At 40.7% G+C, this 25,600-nt stretch overlaps 1 protein-coding gene across 6 annotated transcripts in view; it reads right to left on the reverse strand.

Annotated features, from left to right (window-relative positions):
* Window positions 1-338: 338 nt before the first annotated feature.
* The window catches only part of kidins220b (kinase D-interacting substrate 220b), a 72,207-nt gene continuing 46,945 nt past the window's right edge, over window positions 339-25,600 (reverse strand). For 2 of the 6 annotated variants that reach the window (XM_034161728.1, XM_034161731.1), the window contains 12 exons: window positions 17,316-17,553; window positions 17,150-17,238; window positions 16,904-17,048; window positions 16,586-16,748; window positions 14,647-14,825; window positions 8,999-9,234; window positions 8,386-8,508; window positions 6,466-6,495; window positions 5,423-5,560; window positions 5,250-5,348; window positions 2,268-2,498; window positions 339-1,980 (listed from right to left, as the gene is read on the reverse strand). In XM_034161728.1, the coding sequence (XP_034017619.1) occupies window positions 829-1,980; window positions 2,268-2,498; window positions 5,250-5,348; window positions 5,423-5,560; window positions 6,466-6,495; window positions 8,386-8,508; window positions 8,999-9,234; window positions 14,647-14,825; window positions 16,586-16,748; window positions 16,904-17,048; window positions 17,150-17,238; window positions 17,316-17,553 (2,823 nt within the window). In that variant the 3' untranslated portion in view covers window positions 339-828. The remainder of the gene's footprint in view (window positions 1,981-2,267; window positions 2,499-5,249; window positions 5,349-5,422; window positions 5,561-6,465; window positions 6,496-8,385; window positions 8,509-8,998; window positions 9,235-14,646; window positions 14,826-16,585; window positions 16,749-16,903; window positions 17,049-17,149; window positions 17,239-17,315; window positions 17,554-25,600) is intronic. The other 4 variants (XR_004558377.1, XM_034161730.1, XM_034161729.1 and 1 more) reach the window with 4 other exon arrangements.

Here is a 25,600-nt window from a genome sequence, read left to right on the forward strand (position 1 = left end):
CCGGGCCTAATAGTTCAGAAACAATTACAAAACCTTTTTAAAACTGCTTCAGAGACAGATTATTCAGAACATTTTGAAGCTGTTTTTTTAATTTTCTCAAGCTGATTTGTTTTTCTTTTGATACTTCAATTTCAAATCTGTGCAATGTTTTGAAGGTCATGTTTCAGTGTGATAACACTCGAGTTGACTTACAAACATTTGAAGCATTTTGCTGCTGCAACAAACCGATTTGTTGCTTCATTTCAAGTGTATCTCAAGTTTCACAAAAATACCACAATTAAACATCTTTATGTGAAAACTAATAATCTGTTTTAAGCAGCAAAACAAACATACACTAGCACTTCCTGTTTCCTCTTCCTGTTACTATTTGGATGTGGGCGGGACAAAATGACTTGTGTTTGATTGACAGCAGCTCATTTTTGCCATGCCTCCAAACACTTCCTATGAATGAATGAATCAAGCAATCAGTTAATCAATTAACGGAAAAAGAAAGTCTTTAATCTATTAAATCTGAAATTGTGATTCTTGGCTAAACTTCGATGAACCATATTGATCAGTCATCTCATCAGGTCTCAAATTCAGAACATCATGCCGCTGGTTTTTGTTTGGCTCCGCCCTGCTGAGCAAAAAAGTGACTAAATGCTTTTGTTCCCAGAGGGGAGAAACCGAAAAAACAGTTTTGTTATTATCACGATTTCACATCATAAATACGACACAAACAACTAAATGATGCATCCAGCAGGAGGCGCCGCTTCCACATCATGCGCTATAAAACACTGGAAGAAGAGTGCCTCCTGGTGGACGTTCAGTGCTCTGTCCATAAAGAGGTCACAGGATGCTCTCGCGTTCCTCCCCGAAGGTCACAGTGTCAGATGACACGGTGCAGATCTCCGGCGGGTCTCCAGGCTTCAGCCCCCGCTTCAGGTGAACCACACGGACGTTCTCGTTGTTGGGTCCTGGCCTGGAGGTGGTGCCAGTGACGCTCTGGGGAACGATGATGTCGGGGGCAGTGGAGGAGGCGTGGTTTGCAGTGGAGGCGGGGCCGTGTCCCGGCTGCCGCTGGCGGTTGCTTTGTTGGGTGTTGGTGTTGTTGTTGAGCGTGATGTTGCTCGGAGTGCGGTTCAGGTTGAAGGTGCGGGACGAGGGCCAGCTGTCCTCAGGGCTGCTGGCCAGCAGGCTGCACTGGTCCTCAGAGCAGATGGACATGCGGGCCACGGCGGCGTCTTGGAGGCCGCTGAGGCTGCTGGGAAGGCCCCTCTTCCTCGCCTGGCTCTCCTCGTCCAGCTGCGACAGGTCAGCCTCTTCGTCCTGCAGCGAGTGGTTGGGTGAGCTCTCGTTGGACCGCACCCCCGAGTCGGACGAGTCCTTCTTGTCCAGCATGGCGTCAGACAGGTAGTCCTTCCCCTTCAGGGCCAACGAGCCGCCTGGCGGTTTGGGATCCACCGGCTTCTTTCCATCTCTGAGCAGCGAGGCGTTATCCGACTCCTCCGACTCCTCGTCGTCGCTCGTCAGTTTCTGGTAATGAAGCCTGGTGCCGGCCTTCAGTTTCAGCTCAGTGGCACCCTGGAACAGCCCGCCCCTTTCTGCAGAGGTCTTACGGGTCAGCAGAGACTTGGACGAGCTGTGGTCACCCTTCTCGTCCTCCTCAGTGATGGGATCCAAGCCATCGGCATTTGCTGTGAGGTCGGTGTTTTCTGCCACCGGTTTGGTGCTGTTCCTCTTTGTAAAGGATTTCCGTGAGTCTTGCTCACTGCCTTCTTTGCGTTTGTCGTCGGATGATGACGTCATGAACTGACCGGGGTGAGGCTGGATGGGTTTCTCTCCAGCGCCACCGCCCATCTCCAGCTGGGCCATCTGTGCGATGTACTCCTGGTAGGCATTCCGGTACTCGGCCTGCTGCTTGTCGGTTAACTTAGAGATGTCGTTAGATGACTCCTGCGAGTTCAGACTGGTCATACTCGCTGTGCGGTGAGCGCCACCCTGTGGATAAAACAGAAAATAGCTTCAACATGTGACAGCCAGAAGCCACGCCCATACAGCAGCACCAAGAAAACGCTCTCTTTTATGATACTGGATTCATTTTTAAAACAAAGTTTCACTTTCAAACTGAAAACAGGAACATCTGCTTCACCTGTTTCTTTCTGCATCGACTGCTGCAGCAACATGCAAATGTCTGTCCAATCATAGCCACTCAAACTGGTCACCGCGGCTTGGTGGCTCCCTTCACTCATCTATGTGCACATTGACTTTCTTAGGGCGGTGCTCACCGTCCACTGCAGGTTCCCATGGCGCTGCGCCTCGTCCAGGCCCAAAGTGCTCAGCTCCTCGAAGCTCAGGTTGAAGCTGTACATCGGTGACGCATCGGCGTTGGTGGCACCAACGTGAGGCGGAGCCATGGCACGTTTTCCTGCCTCGCTGGGAGGACCCACCACACTGCCTTGCTCACTGGCAGCTTCCTCACGCAGCACCTGGCTCTCCACAAGGCGCATGTCCAGAACCTAGGACGAGGGGGCAGAGCTTATTCATAGATTAGATTCAACTTCACGGTGATGTTGCTGGAACACGTTCAAAGAAATGCAACCGACATCTAACCAGAAGAACAAAAACAACATTAAATTGACTTTCATTGCTATGCTGATGACACTCAGTTATACATGCCGATAACTGCTGGTAATCTCATCCACATAAAATCCTTAGAAGATTACCTTGCATCAGTGAGAAGCAGGGGCGTAGCACCAAATTCTGGGCCCTAGGTACTAGCCATACTGAAGACCCCCCCCACCACTGTTATGTTCTTTTTTATTAATGCAAACACCAAATTTCTAATGTGTAGTCAAACCAGGTCTAAATCATGTATACCAGATCACACCTGGGAGTCAGAACCCTTTTTAAAGCTGGGGGACCAATACTGCGTTGGGGGGTCTGGGGGACCAAATTGCACCATTTTTCTAGAAAATGGTGCAACTCAGTATAGCTAGCTTTCAAGCTCACCTGTCTTTTCAAAGAATTTGGTTAGCAGCTGCTTTCCCTCATTTAGTTTTCTTTCCCTGTCCTTTTTTCTCTTCTTTTTTGAAATCCGTTCTTAGATTTTATTTCAGGAAAAACATATTTTATTTCAGCCTAAACACTAGGGCTGCAACTAACGATTATTTTACTAATCAGTTCATCGGTCGATTATTTTTTGATTAATTGTTTTGTTTTGTTTTTTTTACTTACATGTGAGTTTTGCCATTATTTCTTTAAGTGAGTTATTATTAAAAGGCCTTTATCACACAACATCAACCTTTGAGCTCGTAACAAAGTTATGCTATATTCTGGTCAAAAACATACCTGGAGTAGTGTTTAGTTTTATTTTGCACATACATACATCACCGACACACCACAGAGAGATTTCCATCAGGTTTAGATGCCGACAGCAACTATCTCAACCACTGACAACATATTACAGCAAGAGTCCACAAAAGTATTTTAAAGGCCTGACAAAAGTGTAATATGTTATATTTAAGAAGATATTTTTATGAAAAAAAACACACAAATGTGCCGAAACCAAGTGCATTAACCACTTGGCCACCACCCCTGCTAAGAAACAAAACATTTGCAGTAAAACAAAGCTATTTAACAAGTAATTGATGACTAAATTAGTTGACAACTATTTTAATAATCGATTAAATTGATTAGTTGTTTCAGCACTACTAAACACCTCCTCTTTCTGTCCGTTTGGGGTGTGTGTGTGTGGGGGGGGTGCCGCCTGTGAGCCTGGACTAAACCATTGTAGAACTGTGCAGGGGTGAAGGGCCCTCAGAGATCTTTCAATATTATTGTTAGAGCAGAATTATGTTTCGCAACATTTATACATTCATTCTAATTATATTCTTTTACAACATGAATTGTATGGACATTAATAACATGCAACACAAAAATGTATTTAATGCCAGTTTTTTGTGGGCCCCCCCCCCCCGCCCCCCCCCCCCCCCCCATGCTCTGGGCCCTGGGTACATAGTACCCTTTACCCCCAGTCCGATGCCTCTGGTGAGAAGTTGGATGTCTAGAAACTTCCTACTTTTAAACTTTGATAAGACTGAAATGATGGTTCTTGGTCCAGTGAGACATCAGCATCAATTTGACCAGCTAACACTTAGCCTTGGCTTGTGTGTCCTACATCACAATGACAAAGTGAGGAACCTTGGGGTAAATTTTGATCCAACGCTGCCCTTTGACCTCCACATTAGAGACATTACGAGGACTACTACTACTGCAATGCTCCATTTTCTGGTTTACCGCAGTCCAGCATTAGGGGTCTCTAACTGGATCAAAATGCTGCTGCCAGACTTTTGACAGGAAGCAGAAGGTTTGACCACATTACACCCACTCTGGCATCCCTTCATTGGCTTCCTGTCTCTCTGTGATCAGATTTTAAGGTTCCATTACTGGCCTACAAAATTGTTCACGGGCTGGCACCTCCCTACCTAGGTGACTTGGTTAAGCCCTATGTGCCGGCTTGGGCCTTGCGTTCACAGGGTGCTGGGCTGCTGTGTGTTCCTAGGGTGAATAAAAAGTCTGTGGGTCACAGAGACTTTTCTTATCATGCCCCGGCTCTGTGGAATGATCTCCCTGTGCAGATACGGCAGTCGGACTCTGTGGAGATTTTTAAGTCTAGACTGAAGACCCATCTTTTTTCCCTGTTTTATTGTTAGTATTTTATGTTATTGTGTGTTTTTATTATTTTTATGTTTTTATTCTTTTATTGTGCTTTTTAATCTTTTACTTCAGTTTGTTCTGTTCTTCAAGTTGTGTTGTGTGAAGCGCCTTGAGGCGACCTCGTTGTGAATTGCACTATATATAAATTAATAATAAATTTAAATACTACGTGCAAATCGAGTCATATATACAGTCAGATGCATCAAACTCTCATATGAGAGGTGAGAGGTCAATATTTTCCATTCATAAAAATTACAATAAAGTACTGCTGTATATTAGTAACACAAAGTAAAGCTTCCTTTTAAACGATGACACATTAAAGCTAAATGCGCTAGCATGTTACTGTTACCGGCGTCTTAGCACATGCTAAAGTGCAAACTATTGTAGGTCTCACAGCTAAAGTTTGCATGCTAATACACTTAGCATATTAGCATGTATTTGGATGATTTGCAGAAACGGGGCATTAGCGACTGTCTAACATCTACTAGTTCCTGTGCCAACATGGATGAGGATGTGTGCAGAAACGGGACGTTGTTGGCAGGCTAACTGACTGTGGCTCTGAAGAGCTGCCAGTCTCCAAAGTTCATGTTCATCTCTTTCTTCAGCTCGTCGATGTTGCACTGCGACAGCACGCGGCCGTTGACGTTGGCCTGCAGACAGAGAAGAAGCGGTTCAGTTTGATTTGAGCTGCGGGGTGAGCTCGCTGTGTTGCAGTGTCACTGACCATCCTGATGGTGGCGGCGTACTGTGCCAGCATACTCTGGTCAATGCCATCAATGTGCTGCACGCGCTCGCACACGGCCTCTGTGGTCATGGAGCTGAGGAGGACAGGTGGAGCCGCTGACACCACAGAGGCGGAGCCCTGATCAAAAACACATGATTAAATTCACAGGAGAACAAACAAACAAGACGACTTAAAGAGGGGAAGGAGGAAGGGGTTCAAGGTCAAAGGTCTGGACTGAAAGCTAGCAGGCTGCGCTAACCTCTGTGCAGATAGAAGCTGTTTAAAGTGGGCGGGGCACACTACAGATTGGCTACATGGTAAAATGGGCGGAGTTTCATAGCAAAATTGTGATTTGCTGCAACGGGTTTAGAGCTCATCACCATCACATTTAATGGACAGTCGCAGCCCAAATTTAAAGGATGCTGGCAAACAGCTTGTTTTTGGACGCATTACAACAGTTAAAACAGCATCGCTGCTTGATGACTCACTGTTTCAACTGTGAGTTTAAAGCTTTTTAAAAACAGAAAAGTCTGACAGAATCGTTGGAGAATCTTTGGGAGTTTGTGTCACGAACGTCAAACGTGAATATTATGGAGGCGACGTCTGACTCACATGACAGCATCAACACAAATTCACCTCAATAAAGATCAACTTCAGTTATTTGCAAAAATACTGCAGTGAATCTTTCTTGGTCAGACTGATGCAAATCTTACTGAATTCATACTGAAAACGAGAGCAATCTGAGATTTCTGACGTCTGCCAATCGGGATCCAGATCACCTCCAAACTTTAATGGAGTCGTCCACGGCCAAATATCTATCTGTGATGAAAATTTCATCAAAATCTGTGCAGTAATTGTGATGTAATCCTGCTGACAGACAGACAAGTAAATAAATAAACACACTTGGCGGACGTAATGAAAACGATAGTGTGACTGGCCCTTTAAGATAAGCAAGGTGCATGCTGGGAGCTGTAGTTGCCAGAACACTGCAGAGGGGAGTAATGAGTCAGGCGGCAGAACAAAGAGAGAGGAAGAGTCAGTACCTGTTTTTTTTTAAAAGATGAGAGCTTATACTGCAGACACACAGACAGACAAGTAACACACATGGCACCATGACTTTCACTGTTCCACTCTAAATTTTACTTTCGAAATTGAGCATCACTGAAACTGAAGCCCTGGGAACATGCACATCACACTACGGAACCTCTCCACATCCTGGATGGCAACCACCCGGGCAGAGAAGCAGTCCAATGCCATTTTTCAAAAATAACTAACTGGTGCAACCAGGTGAAATGTGGGCGTGCCCGTGGCCGAGGTGGAAATGTGGGCGTGCTCGTGGCCGAGGTGGAAATGTGGGCATGCCCGTGACCTTCTCCAGTCTCTGGGGTCCTCGGCACTGAGACACCTGTGTCCTACCTCACGTCAAGAGAAATTCACCACATGGACTAGACGTGGTGTCTGATGTTCCCTCACAGTGTCAGTGATCCTCCTCGTCTGAGTCTCACTAAGTAACCGTTCATTTGACACAAAGTCATTCCAGCAGGACCCAAAGAACTTCCACACAGAGAGAGACCTGGGACCAAAGACATCCAGTCCTTAGGACACTGGAGTCCAAGTCTCAGGAAGCACCAGGACCCTGAAGACTTGGCTAGGGGAGGTGATGGTCTAGTGGTTAAGACATTGGGCTTGAGACCAGAAGATCCCTGGTTCAAATCCCAGCCTGACTGGAAAATCACCAAGGGCCCTTGGGCAAGGTCTTAATCCCCTGTTGCTTGAGATCTACCTTCCTGACACTCTTAGCTGTCTCCCTGTTCCAATACACCTGAATCCAATGAAACACTCATTAGCAGGCTTTTAATGAGCCTTTCATTGGATTCAGGTGTATTGGAACAGGGAGACAACTAAGGCCTGGCTCACACGGCAGGACAATTAGGTCGATATCGGACCCGATCTTCCCCTTCCGACAATCTTAAGGATGCCCAGACAATCGTGATGATGTTAAAGATAATCTTATCAGATATTCCTGCCGTGTGTGGTGTGTTCAGAGAGCTCCAATCTGTTCGGAAGGACGTCAGGAGCGCTCTGATCGCAAATCGGGGATATTCAACCACAAACGAGCAGCCTGCTGAATGTGACGTGCTGCCAATCAGAAAGCGAGGTGACGGACGTAAAATAAAATCAAAACAGCTGTTCTGACTTACCAGAAAGTCCGGTGGTCGCGCTGTCTCCACTCCTTTAAAGAAGGCCTTTTCTTTTTCTCTTTTTTTTTCCTCCGTTATAAATAGTCCACAAACTATCTCCGTTTGTTTACTCTGAAGTCACGTTTAATCTCAAGAGATTTTGTGAGATTTCCTGTCTGACCTGGGAATGTTGGTGTGTGAAACCTGTTTGTGTGTGGTGGTGTTGTCCTCACCGTGTGGCTGAAGACCACACTCTGTACCACCAAACCTGTCAGATCTATGATTTTTTTTTTTTTTTTATCTCCACGTGTGTGGTCTCTCAGGTTGTGGAAACCTAAAGATCATTTTAAAATCCTGTTGTGTGAACCAAGCTTAAGAGTGTCAGGAAGGTAGATCTCAAGGATCGAACTTGGGCACCCCTGCTTTACTGTATCTATAAACCCAACACACTACAGAAGCAGGAATAATGAGAAATGTAGGCCAAAGAGCACTATGAAGCTGGAGACCATGAAGACAAAGATCAGTCTGACATCAGAGTTACTGTTTGAATAGAAAGCCTTTAAACTGTCTTAAAGCGGAAACCTTACGTTCCGACGTCTTTGCATGTTAAACTGGTGTTTGTTTTGAACCGTTTTGTCTCTTATGGTTTTAATCTGCTGTGACAGGACTTTATTTTGCCCATTCTATAAACTAATTGATCAGTGGTAACAATCAATATTGAAGGTAACCGATGGTTGCAGCTGTGACATGAATTCTGGCCTCGGTTCCGTCTTGGGTACTTACGGGTCCAACATCAAATTCCCGGGGAAAGGCGCTCTTAACGAGCTGACGTGGAACAAGGTGTGATGGGTAGGAGGCGGCTACGAGTGGGCGTGGCTGCTGGTAAAGGTGTTGGGGGAAATATGGCTGGAAGGGCGGGAAAACAAAAAAATCAATGTTTATGGAGATGGAAAACAAAAATAAACAATCCTACTTGACAGAGAGAGATTTATGTCTTTTCTACCTCACAGCAGCTCGGTCTTCATGGACACACATTAACCTAAGCTAGCAGCAGGCCCTGCTTCATGTCTTTGTGCTTAGTAGCGTCTCTTGCTTCCTGGATGCTAAACCTAGCTAACAGCTTCCCCTGCTTCTTATATGCTAAGTTAGCAGCGTCTCTTGCTTCCTGGATGCTAAGCCAAGCTAACAGCATCCCCTAACTTCTAAAAAGAAAAAAAGGAGAAAAAAACTGACTGCGTTCCTCTCATCTGACAGAAAAAAATAATAACACAGATATAAATAATGAAACTGAAATCAAACAGATGTTGAGGTGGTGATGACATCACAGCGTTACCAGCCGCCCAGACGATCAATGTGGACTGCCAGAGTCATGTTTGTGGGTGGAGCCTGAACTCACTCTGTTGTAGAAGGGGTGCTGCGGTCCAGTGAGCCCACTGTAATAGCAGCTGTGGGGCTGAGGAGAGACCACACCCCCTCCTGGCGGGTTGAACGGCCCACTGAAGGAGGCGGAGGGTGAGCACGCTGACGATACCTGGCTGTAGATGGAGGTGGGGCGTGGCTGCACCTCCTGCATCGGCAGCATAGGATAGTTAGCCACGCCCATATTCATCTGTTCACGAGCGGCTCGAATGTCTGAAACAGAAAACATAGAATGTTACCCAATAAACTGTAGTACCTACATAGTACACACTGCATTAATATGAATCCTGAACCAGTAGACTTTTTGTTGCAATGTAATGATGATAATGAGGATCTCCTTCACTTTGGAGCAGTGTAAATCTGTAGTATTATTCTGCAGTATTAATCACTCGTATTACCAGCAGTATTAATCACTCGTATTACCAGCAGTATTAATCACTCGTATTACCAGCAGTATTAATCTGTAGTATTATTCTGCAGTATTAATCTGTAGTATTATTCTGCAGTATTAATCACTCGTATTACCAGCAGTATAAATCTGTAGTATTATTCTGCAGTATTAATCACTCGTATTACCAGCAGTATAAATCTGTAGTATTATTCTGCAGTATTAATCACTCGTATTATCAGCAGTATTATTCTGTAGTATTATTCTGCAGTATTAATCACTCGTATTACCAGCGGTATTAATCTATAGTATTACTCTGCAGTATTAATCACTCGTATTACTCTGCAGTATTAATCACTTGTATTACCAGCAGTATTAATCACTCGTATTACCAGCAGTATTAATCACTCATATTACCAGCAGTATTAATCACTCGTATTATTCTGCAGTATTAATCACTCATATTACCAGCAGTATTAATCACTCGTATTATTCTGCAGTATTAATCACTCGTATTACCAGCAGTATTAATTTGTAGCATTATTCTGCAGTATTAATCACTCATATTACCAGCAGTATTAAATCACTCGTATTATCAGCAGTATTAAATCACTCGTATTATCAGCAGTATTAATCTGTAGCAGAGGTGTCAAGTAACGAAGTACAAATACTTCGTTACTGTACTTAAGTACACTTTTTAGGTATCTATACTTTACTCCATTACTTATTTTTCTGCCTACTTCCGACTTCTACTTATTACATTTTCACACAAGTATCTGTACTTTCTATTCCATACATTTTTAAAACAAACAGCCTCGTTACTCTTGGCTTCAGCGCCGGTGGATGTGCGCTGAGGCATCAGCGCACATCCGCCGGTGCGGCTCCACCGGAAGCTCGAGGTGCCAGCGCACATCCACCGGCGCGGCTTTACCGAGGTGCCAGCGCGGATTTATCTGACCATGGGTCCGAAGAAGGCACTGACGGCAGAGGAGGGAGATGATATCAAGAAGTCCCTGGACTTTTTGTCTGAGGAAATCTCTGTTGTTAAAATGCAGCAGAAATCCATTATGGAGCTGGTGGAAGAAGTGAAGGCTCTCCGGATCCAGAATGCCGAGAAAGACCGGCGTCTGGTGTACCTGGAGAACTGTGTTGCGGAGTTGGAACAGTACACAAGGATGAACGACGTTATTATTACAGGAATTCATATTAAACCTCGATCCTACGCACGGGCGGTGTCAGAAGACAGCAGAGGGGAGGCCAGTGAGCAGGAGGCCAGCTCAGTGGAACAACAGGTGGCTGACTTCCTGCAATCTAAAGGTATTCAAATGGACTGTAATAACATTGAAGCGTGCCACCCCCTGCCCAGGAGAGAGGATGGAGACAAGCGAGCAGTTATAATGAGGTTTGTCAACAGAAAACATAAAATGGCATTGTTAAAACAGGGACGGAAACTCAAAGGAACAAACGTATTCATCAATGAACATCTGACCAAAAGAAACACAGACATCGCCAGGAAAGCTCGTTTCTTAAAAAAGCAGGGAAAAATTCAACAGACATGGACATCCAACTGCAAAACATTTATCAAATTGAACGGAACACCAGAACAAGCGAAGGTTATGGTAATCAGGAACATCAAGGATCTGGACAAATACGACCAATAAGGTATGAGGACACAAACACATCACAACACCATGACACAGACCAGAGGAACCTATTCATCTACTACATCATCTACATCTGGAGACAAGAAGGATATAACTCAAAGGATTACTGATCATGGAAAAGTAGAACTGAGAACATTTAAATACACAGACCACAATGTACTGGACTTGGAGCACGATATAGACCCGGACAATAATTTCTTCTCAAATATCAATGACAGTTGTTGCTATTATACAGATGAACAGTTTAATCGGATCATTAAAACGGATAACAAATTATCAATAATCCATTTCAACAGCAGAAGTCTGTATGCAAACTTTAACAACATTAAAGAATATTTAAGTCAATTAAAAAAAAAAATTAACATAATTGCTATATCAGAAACATGGATCAATGAAGATAAAGGAATGGATTTTGAACCAGTCGAAGCAGTGGTTCGCAGATTGAAGCAATGCTTCAACCTATTGTTTTGTTTATTCTTTCTTTCTTTCGCTTAATTTTCCCCCGCTAAAACCCTAAAGAGCATACTTCTGTGAGTAATATTTACCTTTTCTATGTTAAACCGACCTGTTATGGTCTTCTGAAACAGTTGATAGATGTATTTTATAACTTAAAAATGGGAGCGACGCTAAGACGTTAGCATGTCTATGGCATTTTCAATGTTAAAAGTTAGCATTAAGCAGTTCCAGCTCTCATCACGTTCGGGTTGTTTTCAAATTGTAATATTTCTTAAATTTATTTTTGTTTATATATTAATAATCTAATGATAATTATTATATACAATTTCAGAGAAAGAGACAAAAAGAACCTGAATAGAAACACAACAGAAAATAAAATATAAAAGCAACTAACAATGAACATACATACATACAGAAATAAATAAATGTTTCCTGTGAACACCTAGTGACTCTTCCACCTCCATTTCATCCCTGTTTTATTTAAGTTTAATAACAGTTTGTTTTGGTCAAACCATATTGTCAATGTGTTAATTTCTTCAGTTATTTCCTCCAGAACTATCTGACAAACTAGAAAACTGCTGCATCCTAGTAAGAACAGAATCCTACTGGAATGAATCTGAATAAGGAAAGTTGTATTTTTCTCTCACTAAATGGATGCTGCACTCACTGCAGTTTATCGTCTGGAATAGTCCCAAATTGCATTTCAGAGCTTCTAGAATTGAAACATTTTCATGCAGGTGGTGTTGGGGGGTAATTTGGGGTTTTGGGTCTTGGGCCACATGTAGAACGAATCAGTTTTTAAATTAAGCTTTCAATTCATATAGTGGCATCTACCTTTTTTTTTTTTCTTTTTTTTTAAAGGTTACTTTATACTTTTATACTTTAAGTAGGTTTTGGAGCACATACTTTTTCACTTTTACTTGAGTAAAGAGGTCAAGTTGATACTTCAACTTTTACCAGAGTGTTTTTAAACTGCAGTATCTATACTTCTACTTAAGTAACAAATGTGTGTACTTTTGACACCACTGATCTGTAGCATTATTCTGCAGTATTAATCACCCATATTACCAGCAGTATTAATCACTCGTATTACCAGCAGTATTAATCTGTAGCATTATTCTGCAGTATTAATCACTCATATTACCAGCAGTATTAATCACTCGTATTATCAGTAGTGTTAATCTGTAGTATTATTCTGCAGTATTAATCACCCATATTATCAGCAGTATTAATCACTCGTATTATCAGCGGTGTTAATCTGTAGTATCATTCTGCAGTATTAATCACTCATTACCAGCAGTATTAATCTGCGGTATTATTCTGCAGTATTAATCACTCATATTACCACCAGTATTAATCACTCGTATTATCAGTAGTATTAATCTGTAGTATTAATCTGCAGTATTAATCACTCATATTACCAGCAGTATTAATCACTCGTATTATCAGTAGTGTTAATCTGTAGTATTATTCTGCAGTATTAATCACTCATATTACCAGCAGTATTAATCACTCGTATTATCATTGGTATTAATCTGTAGTATTATTCTGCAGTATTAATCACCCATATTACCAGCAGTATTAATCGCCCGTATTATCAGCAGTATTAATCTGCAGTATTAATCACTCATATTATCAGCAGTATTAATCTGTAGTATTAGTCAGACGTATTATCACCAGTATCAATCAGTAGTATTAATCAGTGGTATTAATCTGTCGTACTACTATGCAGTATTAATTTGTACTGATTAATATGCGGCATTAATCTGTAGTATTAATCAGAAGTATTAAACTGCAATATTAATCATTCCTATTATCTGCGGTTTTAATCAACCGTATTAACCTGCGGTATTAATCAGCAGTAGGGCTGGACGATATGACATAAAATTTATATCACTACATAAATGGAATCCCGTCACGGTAACAGTATATATCAAGATATAAAAAGTAAAGTGTAAAAGTTATAATGGAAGTGTTTCTGAATGGGTCATATAGTCCTTTTGCGAAGCTAAATTGATTAAAATAAACAAAGAAATAAAACATCAGTGATTCACTGACAAGTCTTGTCGAAAGGTCTTTGTGCTCTATTTGGTTTTTACCAGTAGGTGGATTCAACTTGCATGACTGAATGTGATGTATCTGTGGCATTCGTGGCTTCCCATACACAAAGGCTGTTTGTCACTTTTATGTTTTATCTCCTCACACATCACACGTATTATTGGAACCAGTCCAAAAATCAGAGGCTTATACACACAGGCAGTCTACATGTTCTGCCCAAACTTCAAGTCAATCAGATGAAAAATGCAAACCAACAGACAGACCAACAGAGCCTTGTGAAATTACTTCAACAAGACTAATAAAAAACAACACCAAAAAACAAAAACAGATATAATTTATTTTGAGCACCTTTCTGACTTGATAATGTATTTGTGCATATTTCGCCATTCCTGCTTCTGTCCAGCAGGAGGCAGTGCTAGTTTGTCTGCTTTTGGAGACACCACCATGTGGGTTGATGATCCTGATTGGCTTATGTCGTGGCATTCCACCAATAATAGAGCACAAGGCGTGTTTTTTTTTTCCTCTGCTCTCCTGAGTGAGACAGAGCGCAGTGAGGAAATGCGAGAGTGTTTACTGCGGCTTTCTGCAAATACGTGCACCAAATATGACCATAAATTTCGCAAATAAACATTCAGGTTATAGTAGGCCTATTAACATAATTTATAAACTTGTATAAAACTTTTAAAACACATGGAAACAGAGACTGAGTCTGACGAATTTAACTGGACAATTGCTTCATTCGGTCACGTGACTTTTACATGACCGAATTCAGTCAGGCGACTCCAGAGGGTTAAAATAGTTTATAATTTTACACTCTTACAAAGAGAAGGTTTAGTCAACCGAGGTGGAGATGGAGCCTGTGACCAAAGCACTGACTGCAGCCTTTTCCAGCCGTTTAGAGTCACTGAGAAAGATGATGTCATCAACAAGCATTACCGCGATTGGTCAGTGGAGCCGAAATCTCTATCTTCGGCCAAATTTATACAGTGAAACGGTTATATCGTATATATCGTGCACCCCTAATTAATCAGCAGTATTATTCTGTAGTATATGCAGTACCTGCGATGATCTCCCTCAGTTTGGGGTCCAGGTTGACTGTGCAGGGCAGGAAGGTCCGGATGTCTCTGGCTGTCAGGACGGGTGTCCGTGACGACAGGAAGACCTCAAAGCTGCGAATGTCTCCATCAATCTCCAGCAGTGGTTCCACGTCCTTGGTGGTGGGGATGTTCTTCGACACCCTGGAACATTAGAATCGTTGATCAGTGGCTCCATGTGTCATGTAGTAAATGATCACCACGTGATGCCAAAGACTGTTTGTGAAGGAAAAGAAACCACTCCGATAAAAGTCTTTTCAACTAGAAGTCAACCTCACTGTCCCACAGCAGCCTGAGCGAGGAGACACTAAGGAGTCAACATGCAACTAAAATGGAATTAAGTGCTTCAAACAGGTTGAGTGCTATCATGGCAACCCTGCTAGGTTAAAGTTGATAGCTTTCATGAGTCTTGATAAAATTATCTCAAAGCATTTAATAAAAAACATTCAGCTATTTTTGTTTTTAAATCACAGCCATTTTTGATGACACTGACTTTGCACTCGGACCTCCAGTCTGCAGGTCTGAGGCTGGGATGAGGATCAGCACTTCCAAATCCCAAACCGTGGTCCTCTGTTGGAAAAGGGTGGGCTGTCCACTCTGGGTCAGGGGAGAGTTAGCCGAGGATAGGGAAGTGTGAGATGAACTGCTTGGTCTACAGCAGTGGTGTCCATAGACACTCCAGAAAGGGCCAAAAGGGGTAGGCTTTCTTTGCAGCCACCGACTCTAGCAGGTGATTTCACAGACGAACTCATCCCATCTGCTCGTGCAACTTTGGTCACAGACAAACTGGGGAGAGCTGACATTTGCCATTTGGTATGTTTATGTATTTTGGGTCAAAGATGAACGCTGTGAAAACAAAACGTTGATACACCTAATATTTTTGGAGAATTACAGTAAACAGTCTCATTAGCTAACTACATTCTGGACACACACGCCATTCCGGCAGTGGGCGGTAAGTCATTTATCTATTAAGAGCTTGATTGTGTGATTTTATTTAGTAAGTTCAATGTAAGTACACAATGCAATTGTAAATACATCAAAAAATACACAGATGACACAAGAAAGTGAAAACACTTATCTCCACTGTGGTCCATTTAAAAATCAAATGATAAAATAGAAGTAAAATAAAATAATAATAATTAGTATTATTATTATGATGATGATGATAATAATAATAATTGTGTATATATGATAACAAGAACTTAAACAATTTATAAATATATTAGACTTCAGACAACTTTATTGATCCCAAAAAAGGACAATTACGTTTACACTCCAATGACCTCAGACAAGATACAGCAATTAAGACAGTAAATTAACAAACAATTACATAATTAACAGGAAATAAAAGGGTTGTGCTCTTCTTCTAAAAACTGTTGAGGTCTAAGGTTCTAAACATTCTGGACTCACGACAGAAACCTTTCATAATTTATTACCACCCTTGAAAATGTCAGCTGCCTATTTTATAAACACGACCCAATCTAGAGCCCGTGGATCCCCACGGACAACACGCTTGTGTTCTAATAACTGTTCATTAGCTTTGTTATGACTTAGGATCTTTTTTATTGATTTAGTTTTCACACACTGTTTGAGTGGGCCCCTCCCCCACCATAATAAAAAATAAATACTTCTATCCCCACCGCTGGAAGGAATGGACATAAATAAATTCTGTGGAGTTGGACAAATCAGATGGTCTAAAACAAACGATGTGATCCCTGATCAAAGAGATTATTTTCACAAAAACATTTCAGGACACGATCTCTCTAAAACAGGAAACACTGAAAACAGTCTGCACACTGTGGGAAGAGGGCGGGCTTTCCTGCTGTCACTCAGTTAGGAGCCAAGTTAAGGTTGAACATTTTCCTCAAACCTGGAGCAGCTGCATGCTAAGTGTGACCTCTGACCTCTCATAGATGGTCTTGAGGGTGGCCTGGTCAGGAATGCCGTCTGTCTCCTCCAGGTACAGGATGAGCCAGGACGTCCTGTAGGGCCATTGTTCTGTCAGGTTGATCCAGGACGCCAGGCGGTCCCAGTTAAAGCTGATTTGATTGGCTCGCAGCAGACGACCTGCATGCACAGAAAGAACCAAAGAAACATGAAGAACAGGAGGAACTTGTCAGGAACTTTAAAATCATCCTTCAGGGGACGTGTTGATTTTCTTTTAGTATGATGAAAGAAAATGACTTTTTTTCTTCATTTTATTTTGGGGTTCTGTGGTGGACCTGTGACAGAGACGATGTTCAGCAGCCTCCTCATCGTCTGCGGGCTGATGTCGCTGAACCAATCCTCCGTCACCATCAGCTTCGTCAGGTCGAACGACATCTGCCGCGTGACGGAGCGGTGCACCTGCCGTCGCCGGTAGGTGTCCTGCCGAGCAGAGATCACATGACCTTCCATCAGCACTGGCTGATACACTTTTTGGACGTCAAACAGACGCATGGGAACCGAAACAGGAAGCACACAGTTACCCGGCGGCTTAGCGTGGTCTTGCTGCCAAACTTGGCCAGTTCTCCTAAACTGTGCTGAGACAACTTTCTATCCAGCTCCTCGTGCCAACCTGCAGACACACAGACAGACACGCATCACATCCTGTTCCAGCGGCAGTCACAGCACTCCATTCATCGCTAATGTTACCATCAGCGTTGATGACATCATTGCTGGGTGGCACAACGGCACACATCTTCTTGGCTCTGGAGAGTCCGCGGCTGTTGAGGAAGACGGGCAGGTGGACGATGTTCCTCATGTAGTCGTGTCCGTTGATGTTGGAGTCTCTGAGGACACTGTTCAGGTTCTGGTTTATGGCCTTGATGATGATGTGAGGGTCACTTGCAAAGATGGAGATGAACGGGCCTTTGGAGAACAGCACCCAGACCTGCAGTGCAAGAGAACCACTCTCAAAAATGACAACAACCATCAAAGTAAAGCTGAGGAACACAATCATTAGAAAAGGAAATAACTGACCTAGAAAAAATTTTGGCAGAACGATATGATGAGGAACATTTCAGAAAATTTGTCGGCTAAAATCTGAATTGCATGAAATATATAATAGAAAGACAGAATATTCATTATTTAGGCTTAAAACAAATTTTTATGAAAATGGAGAGAAGACAGGACGGTTATTAGCAAGACGCAAATAACACTATTCCATTAGTGAGAGAAAATGATGAGCTAATCACATCATCTACAGGCAAAAAGTTCTACGAGAAGCTATACACATCTACAAAATACAACAAATGGTGAAAACATATCCTCTTTTTTCCAAAAGATAAAGCTGCCACAGGTTTCTCAAATGGATAAAAATAGTTTGGATATTCCCATAGTGGATGCTGAAGTTCCAGGGGAAAAAGACAGAAAATATGGCTGCCAAGAGGTGTGTGGGGACAGATGAGGAGAGAGCACTGGAAATGTTTGAAATCAAACAGTCTCTAGATTTTTTGTTTGAGGAAATTGCAAAAATTGCAAAACAACAGAGTACAATTATGAACTTAATGGGAGAGATTTGTGAGTTAAAAAAGCAAAGTGAAGAAAAGGATACCAGAATCAAAATGCTGGAGGCCAGAATGGCAGATCTTGAGCAGTACTCCTGCATTAATGATGTTATCATTAGCGGGCTGGAGACACGGCACCGATCCTACGCCAGAGTTACAGCTGGGACATCGAGTGAAGATTCCTCTGACGCGGAGTTAATCTCCCTAGAGCAACAAGTGCTGCACTTTTTCGACAGTAAGCAAATCACCATTGAGAAAAATAGTATTGAAGGGTGCCACTCCCTTCCACGCAGAAATCAAAGTGACAAGTCGTCAATCATATTGCGCTTTACAAACAGAAAACACAAAAACATGTTGCTGAAACAAGGACGAAAACTTCGTGGGACCAATGTCTACGTAAATGACCATCTGATTAAAAGAAACGCAGACATCGCAAGGAAGGTGCGTTACCTGAGGAAGCTAAACAAGATCCAAGCGACGTGGGTGAGAGATTGTAAAGTGTTTGTGAAACTTCTCAGCTCGCCTGAGAATGCAAAAGTGCTCATCATCCGTGAGATGTCGGAGTTGGATAAGTACATGTGAAGTCATTGGACTGAATAATAAGGTAATGCTGTTCCTTGTTTGAATGGATATGCCGGCTGTGTATGGGCTAAGACTGCTGCTAATCAAGCCGCTCAGTGCACGTACTACACTACACTATGACGGAAAACTTTATGGATACGGATAAATGTACTGATATTGGGGCAGAGGAATTCACCAAAATGAGCTGCGATTACTCAAGTGAGGAGAAGAAACGAGTTAAAATGTCAAACGCATGCGGTGGAAGTGGGATTTCCTCCATGCTACAAACGTTCAGATACACTGACCATAATACATTTGATTATGAGCAAGATATCGATCCTGAAAATAATTTCTTCAATGAAATGTCAAATATGTGTAAATACTGGACAGAGGATGAATTTAATAAGACTCTGAATCAAAAGAGTGGGCTATCATTGATCCATTTCAACAGTGGAAGCCTCTGTTCGAACTTTGTACACATAAGAGATTATTTGGGGCATCTTAAGAGACGCTTTAACATAACCGCGATCTCTGAGACGTGGATAACGGCAGATAAGCACACAGACTTTCACTTAATGGGTTATGAATGTTTACATATAGATCGAGCCAACAAAAAAAGGAGGAGGGGTTGGCCTGTTTGTGGATAAGAGACTAAACTATAAATTAGTTGAGAAATTGTCCTTTACAGTTGATGATGTGTTAGAAAGTATTACCATTGAAGTGTGTCTGCAAAAAAAGAAAAATGTGTTGTTCTGCTGTATGTATCGGACCCCTGGGTCTAAAATAGAAACATCTGTACAAATAACTGAAGAAATGTTTTCAGGCAATCATAAAACAGCAATAATAAGTGGGGATTTTAATATAGATCTTTTGAACCCTGGCCATAACAAAAATACAGAGAATTTCGTTGAAACAATATATAGTCTTGGATTTTATCCTACGATCACAAAACCTACTAGGATAACAGCACAGTTCAACATTAATAGATAATATTTTTTATAATGACTTGGAAGACACTACAGTGACCAGCGTACTCGTAAGTGATATAACTGACCACCTTCCAGTTTTTGCAGTTACAGATGGTGAGAATATTATAGAGCAAAACGAATGTTACACATATAGAAGAATGAGATCAGAACAATCAATAGCAAACCTAAAGGAGGATCTATTAGAGCAAAACTGGAGTGAGGTGTGTGAGGAAAAAAAATGTTAACAACACATATAGCACATTTCTTAAAAAAATCAGGATATTGTATGACAAGCATTGCCCAATAAAATGTTTAAGTATAAAAACAAATAGAAAAGAAAATGTATGGATGTCAAAGGGGCTTATAAATGCTTGTAAAAAGAAAAAAATTTTATATAAGGAATTTATTAAGGAAAGAACAACAGATACTGAAAAAAGGTACAAAAAATATAAAAATAAACTCAAGTATATTAAGAAGCTGCAGGAAAAATTATTTTAGCACCAAATTGGAAAAAAATAAGGATAACACAAAAGGATTATGGGCAGTATTGAACACAATCATTAGAAAATGGAGGGAAGCACTCGCTTACCCACAATATTTTATTCATGAGGACAGAATGATAACAGATACCAAATGTATTGCTAATGAATTTAACAAGTTTTTTGTGAATGTGGGCTCTAATTTAGCCAATGAAATTAAAGATGATGATGAGGCAGAAGTAGAAGCTAATAAAAATGTAGAAATAAACAAGAGTTCAATGTTTCTAAATGCAATAGAAGAGGAGGAGATATTGAAAATTGTTCATGAGCTCAAACCAAAAACCTCTGCAGATTTTAATAATATTGACATGGAAATTATTTAAAAAGTGATTTGAGTGATAGTTAACCCACTGGTGTATATATTTAATTTATCCTTCCAAACAGGAATATTCCCACAGGAAATGAAAATTGCAAAAGTGGTTCCATTATATAAAGCTGGTGATAAACATTGTTTCACAAATTATCACCCAGTATCCATCCTCTCACAATTTGCAAAAATCTTGGAAAAACTATTTGTTAAAAGACTAAATAGTTTTATTGACAAACATAATTTATTAGCTGAAAGTCAGTATGGGTTTAGGGTAGGTAGATCCACATCATTGGCTCTCCTCGACCTGGTAGAGGAAATTACAGAAGGTTTAGATAAAAAGAAATGTGCAATAGGTGTATTCTTGGATTTTAGTAAAGCATTTGACACCATCAAACATAATTTACTTATAAAAAAAATGGAACAATATGGCGTTAGAGGCATAGTGTCATCATGGATTAGAAGCTATATAAGTCATAGAAAGCAATTTGTTCAACTAAATGAAATTAAATCAGATTTGCAAGAAATAAAGTGTGGCGTACCACAAGGCTCAGTGTTGGGACCGATTTTGTTCGTAATGTATGCAAATGCTATAAACAATATCTTAAGAAATATGAAAATTGTATCATTTGCAGATGATACAAACGTATTTGTATCTGGTGAGAATCTAGAACAGACACTTGAGCTAGCCACACAAGAGTGGATTAAAATAAAGAGATGGTGTGATATAAATAAAATAGCTGTAAATTTGAAGAAAACTAAGTTCATGATATTTGGAAACATTCAAAAAAATAATAATGAAGTAAAGTTGAGTATTGATGATGTAGAATTAGAATTAGTTGATGAAATAAAATTTCCAGGTGTAATTCTGGATAATAAAATTAGTTGGAAGGGACATATACAACACGTCCGGTCAAAGCTGGCTAAATGTCTTGCAGTCATGAGAAAAACTCGGCACCTATTAGCTAAACAGGCCTTACAAATACTATACTGTTCATTGTTTCTGCCCTATCTTACCTACTGTGTTGAAGTGTGGGGTCACACATACAAAATAAACATTCAACCATTAACTATTCTGCAAAAAAAAGTGATACGAGCTGTAAATAACAAACGTTACAGAGATCACACTCACAGCTTATTCTTGGAGACAAAAGTTCTAAAATTTGCTGATTTGATCAATTTTAGAACTGCTCAAATACTTTTTAGAGCAAGGAATAAGTTACTTCCAAACTAATGCTGTTTTCTTATTATATTTAAATGTCCTTTCACATACCATATGACTACATGTAAATTAGGGGTAGGGCTTGATAAGCTTAAGCTTCATCCTACTCCTTTTAGAAACATGCATGATTTATAAATGTACTTTTGGGGGAAAAAAAATGCTGATTTTAACATGTTTTAAAATAAAAGAAAGAAAGAAAGAAGTAAGAACTGCTATTATGTCTATGAAAAATAGGAAATCACCAGGTGTGGACGGCTTCCCAGCAGAATTTTATAAGAATATATAGATTTCCTTTGCCCTATGCTTACAGAGGTTTTTCATGAAGCATTTCAATATGGTTCACTTCCGGATAGTTTTAACGAGGCTATTATATCCCTAATACCAAAAAAAGATAAAGATTCAGCAGTCCCAGCCAAATACAGACCCATAAGCTTAATTAATGTTGATTGTAAACTACTATCAAAGATATCGGCTCTGAGGTTGGACAAAGTTTTACCAACAATTATACATAGAGATCAAGTGGGATTTATAAAAAATAGGTCGTCGACTGATAACATGAGGAGACTATTACATCTGCTATGGATGAACAGGACTAACTCATAACCTGAGCCTTTGATAGGGTGGAGTGGGGTTTCCTATTTGAAACTCTGTCAAGATTTGGATTTGGTGCTAATTTCTGTAGATGGATAAGGATTCTGTATTCGAATCCAAGGGCCGCAGTTTTTACTAATGGGATAGTGTCTCAGTTTTTTAACATATCTAGATCAACATGTCAAGGATGCAGTCTTAGCCCACTCTTGTTCACAATATTTCTTGAACCTTTAGCTGTAATGATAAGAGAGGAATCAAAAGTCAGAGGAGTTACTGGAGGAGGTAGGGAGCATAAACTGTTTCTTTACACTGATGACATTTTGGTACTGTGTCACGACCCAACCAGCTCTATAGAAATGCTGTTGGAAATTATCAAAATATAATCTAAAGTCTCAGGGTGTTGTATTAACTGGCATAAATCAGAAGCCAGTATCCCAGACCTGCTCCCGTAATCTATTAAACACCTTTAACTTCAAATGGGTCCTGAAGGGTATGCAATATTTAGGGATAGAACTAAATCCAAATATAGGAGAAATTATTGTTGCAAATATTGATAAACTATTAAATAAAATAAAAGTTAATTTGGACAACTGGAGCAGGCTGAATTTAACACTCTGGGGGAAAATAAATACAATTAAAATGGTTGTTGCCCCTAAAATAAATTATCTAACCGGAATGATACCTATATGCATCCCTTAACAGCTATTGTTAAGATATAAAAAAAAATGATAAATTGCTTTCTTTGGGGAGGAAGGAAACCCTGAATTCACATAGAGAAACTATATCAACCAAAGAAGGAAGGGGGCTTGGCCTTACCAAACATATTTTATTACAGTATCTCTTTTGAAATGGCGAAACTTGCAAAATATTGGGGTGGAGCAAATTGTGATTTGGATTGGATTTTAATTGAGCAAGAGCTTACCTGGCCTTTTAAACCCACTGAAACCCTTACCCAAATGATAAAACAGAAGAACAATAATATGATGAATCCTATTCTAATACACTCCAGAAAGGTTTGGCAGGAAGTACATAAGAAATGCAACATTTCCCACAACACCCAAACATATGCATCTATTTGGCACAATACTAAAATAAAAATAGGAAAACAGACACTTTTTTGGGCCCAGTGGTTGAGAAAAAGTATCAGAATACTGGATGACCTGTTTGAGGGGGGTAATTTTCTCTCTTATGAGAGATTAAGAGAAAAATTTAATCTGGATGGAAGAGGTCATTTCTGGAAATACAGATTAGACACTGCATTAAAGAAAATGTTTCTGTAAATAGAGATATACACATAATCAAGCGTTACTTACAACTGCCACCAATATCCCAAAACGCATCCAAGTGGTATGAGATATGCCGGTGGAAGACTAACCAGGGCTGTGGTTATTTAAAGAAAATATGGGAAAAAGACTTGAGTTGTACACTGGATGAAAAACATGGGAAGGGATTCTGTCCAACACTGAGGAGTACATTAGAGAAGCCAGGAGTAAATGTATTCAATACAAAGTAATACACAGATATTATTATACTCCAACAAGACTGTATAAAATGAAGCTAATGGGGGACGATTTATGCTGGAAATGTAAGGGAGAAAGTGGCACATACATGCATGCAATGTTTGAATGTCCAAGGGTTTTTCCTCTGTGGGAAATCACTTTGGACTATTTAGGAAACTGGTTGAACTATAAACTCCCAAGGTCACTGAGATTGTGCCTCCTAGGAGACAGACCAGTAGTGCCACACTTAAATAAATTTAAATTTTGAATATTGAAAGCTGTGCACGTCAACAATGGGAAAGTTTTAAAGAATATGTGTATAGAAGAAATAATGTAAGTATGTGAAAGTTGGGGAAATGTCCTACACCAGGGGTGGCCAAGTTCGGTCCTCGAGAGCCACCTTCCTGACACTCTTAGTTGTCTCCCTGCTCAGAGGGACTGAGAGACTGAAAGACTCAGTCTTTCATTGGATTCAGGTGTGTTGGAGCAGGGAAACAACTTAGAGTGTCAGGAAGGTGGCTCTCGAGGACCGAACTTGGCCACCCCTGTCCTACGCTCAATGACTGCCTTCCCTACAGTATAATTTCTACCCTTTTTTTTTTTTTTTGATAGTTTGTGACCGACACTGCCTGTTCCGTAATTTGCCTTTTTTTTTCTCTCACCTTTTCTCTGTTCAAGGATATTGTTTTAATGTTTGATAATTATCAAAATCTAATAAAAATTTGAATGATAAAAAAAAAAGTAAAGCTAAGGAACCACACTGAGAATGTGAGGCCCATAAAGACACGCCCCCTTTAGCCTGAAACGACTCAAATTCAAATGGGCTGGTCCCCGCCTCCTCCGCTAGGGTGGGAAAAGGAGGCGGGGACACAACAGCAAAGCTGCTAGTGATGTCACACAGAGTAAGAAGGAACATTTATTTATTTATTTTGCTGTTCTGCTTTAATTTTGTGTGTTAGTGAAAAAACACAAACTAATTCTGAACAGAATTTTACGTGGCAAAAAATAAACAGGCATAAAAAGGAGCACGGAGGAATAAACCCCGCATCATGGGCGGGCCTTAGGGTGACTTTCACGCCCTCAGATGCACTTGGGCCCGCCCTGTACAGACAAGCCTGTTACTCATCCAACACACTGCGCTGTATCTGATATTTACAAAAATGAATGCGTCAATGCTGCAACAACGCGCAGAGGGGGCGGAGATTTCTATGTCACTATTTGGCTTTTCGAGGGCCCAGTGAGCACAACACAAAAATGAAACACTCAGTCTGCAAGTCATAAGCACAATATTTTTTTTAACTTATCTTTATTAACTTGATCATTAGAAACTTTCAGTGAAAGTTACCTTATACAATTGCATAAGATAATTACAGATATAACAGATAAATTATAATTAAATTATACACTGTGTCCATGTTATCCATATACATAAAGAAAATACAGCCTGCATTATAACAAGAAAAAAGAAAAGGAATGAGCAAAACAGTTTAATTTGAGAGGTATCTTTGGATCATGGCCCATTCTTCCTTAAATGAGTCCATTTTCATTTTTAGACCCGCAGTTATTTGCTCAATATGGTACACTTCTTGTAATTTGTTCCTCCACTGAGCAATAGTGGGGGGCTGGGGCCTGAGCCATGAGACTGTAATCATTTTCTTGGCAATTAAAAGTAATATTTTTAGTAAACCTGAGATCATTAGGAAATATTCCCAGTATTATGAGACTTGGCTCTAATGGTATTTCA

This window comes from Thalassophryne amazonica, chromosome 21 (genome assembly GCF_902500255.1).
Source record: "Thalassophryne amazonica chromosome 21, fThaAma1.1, whole genome shotgun sequence".
NCBI classification, from domain to species: Eukaryota; Metazoa; Chordata; class Actinopteri; order Batrachoidiformes; family Batrachoididae; genus Thalassophryne; species Thalassophryne amazonica.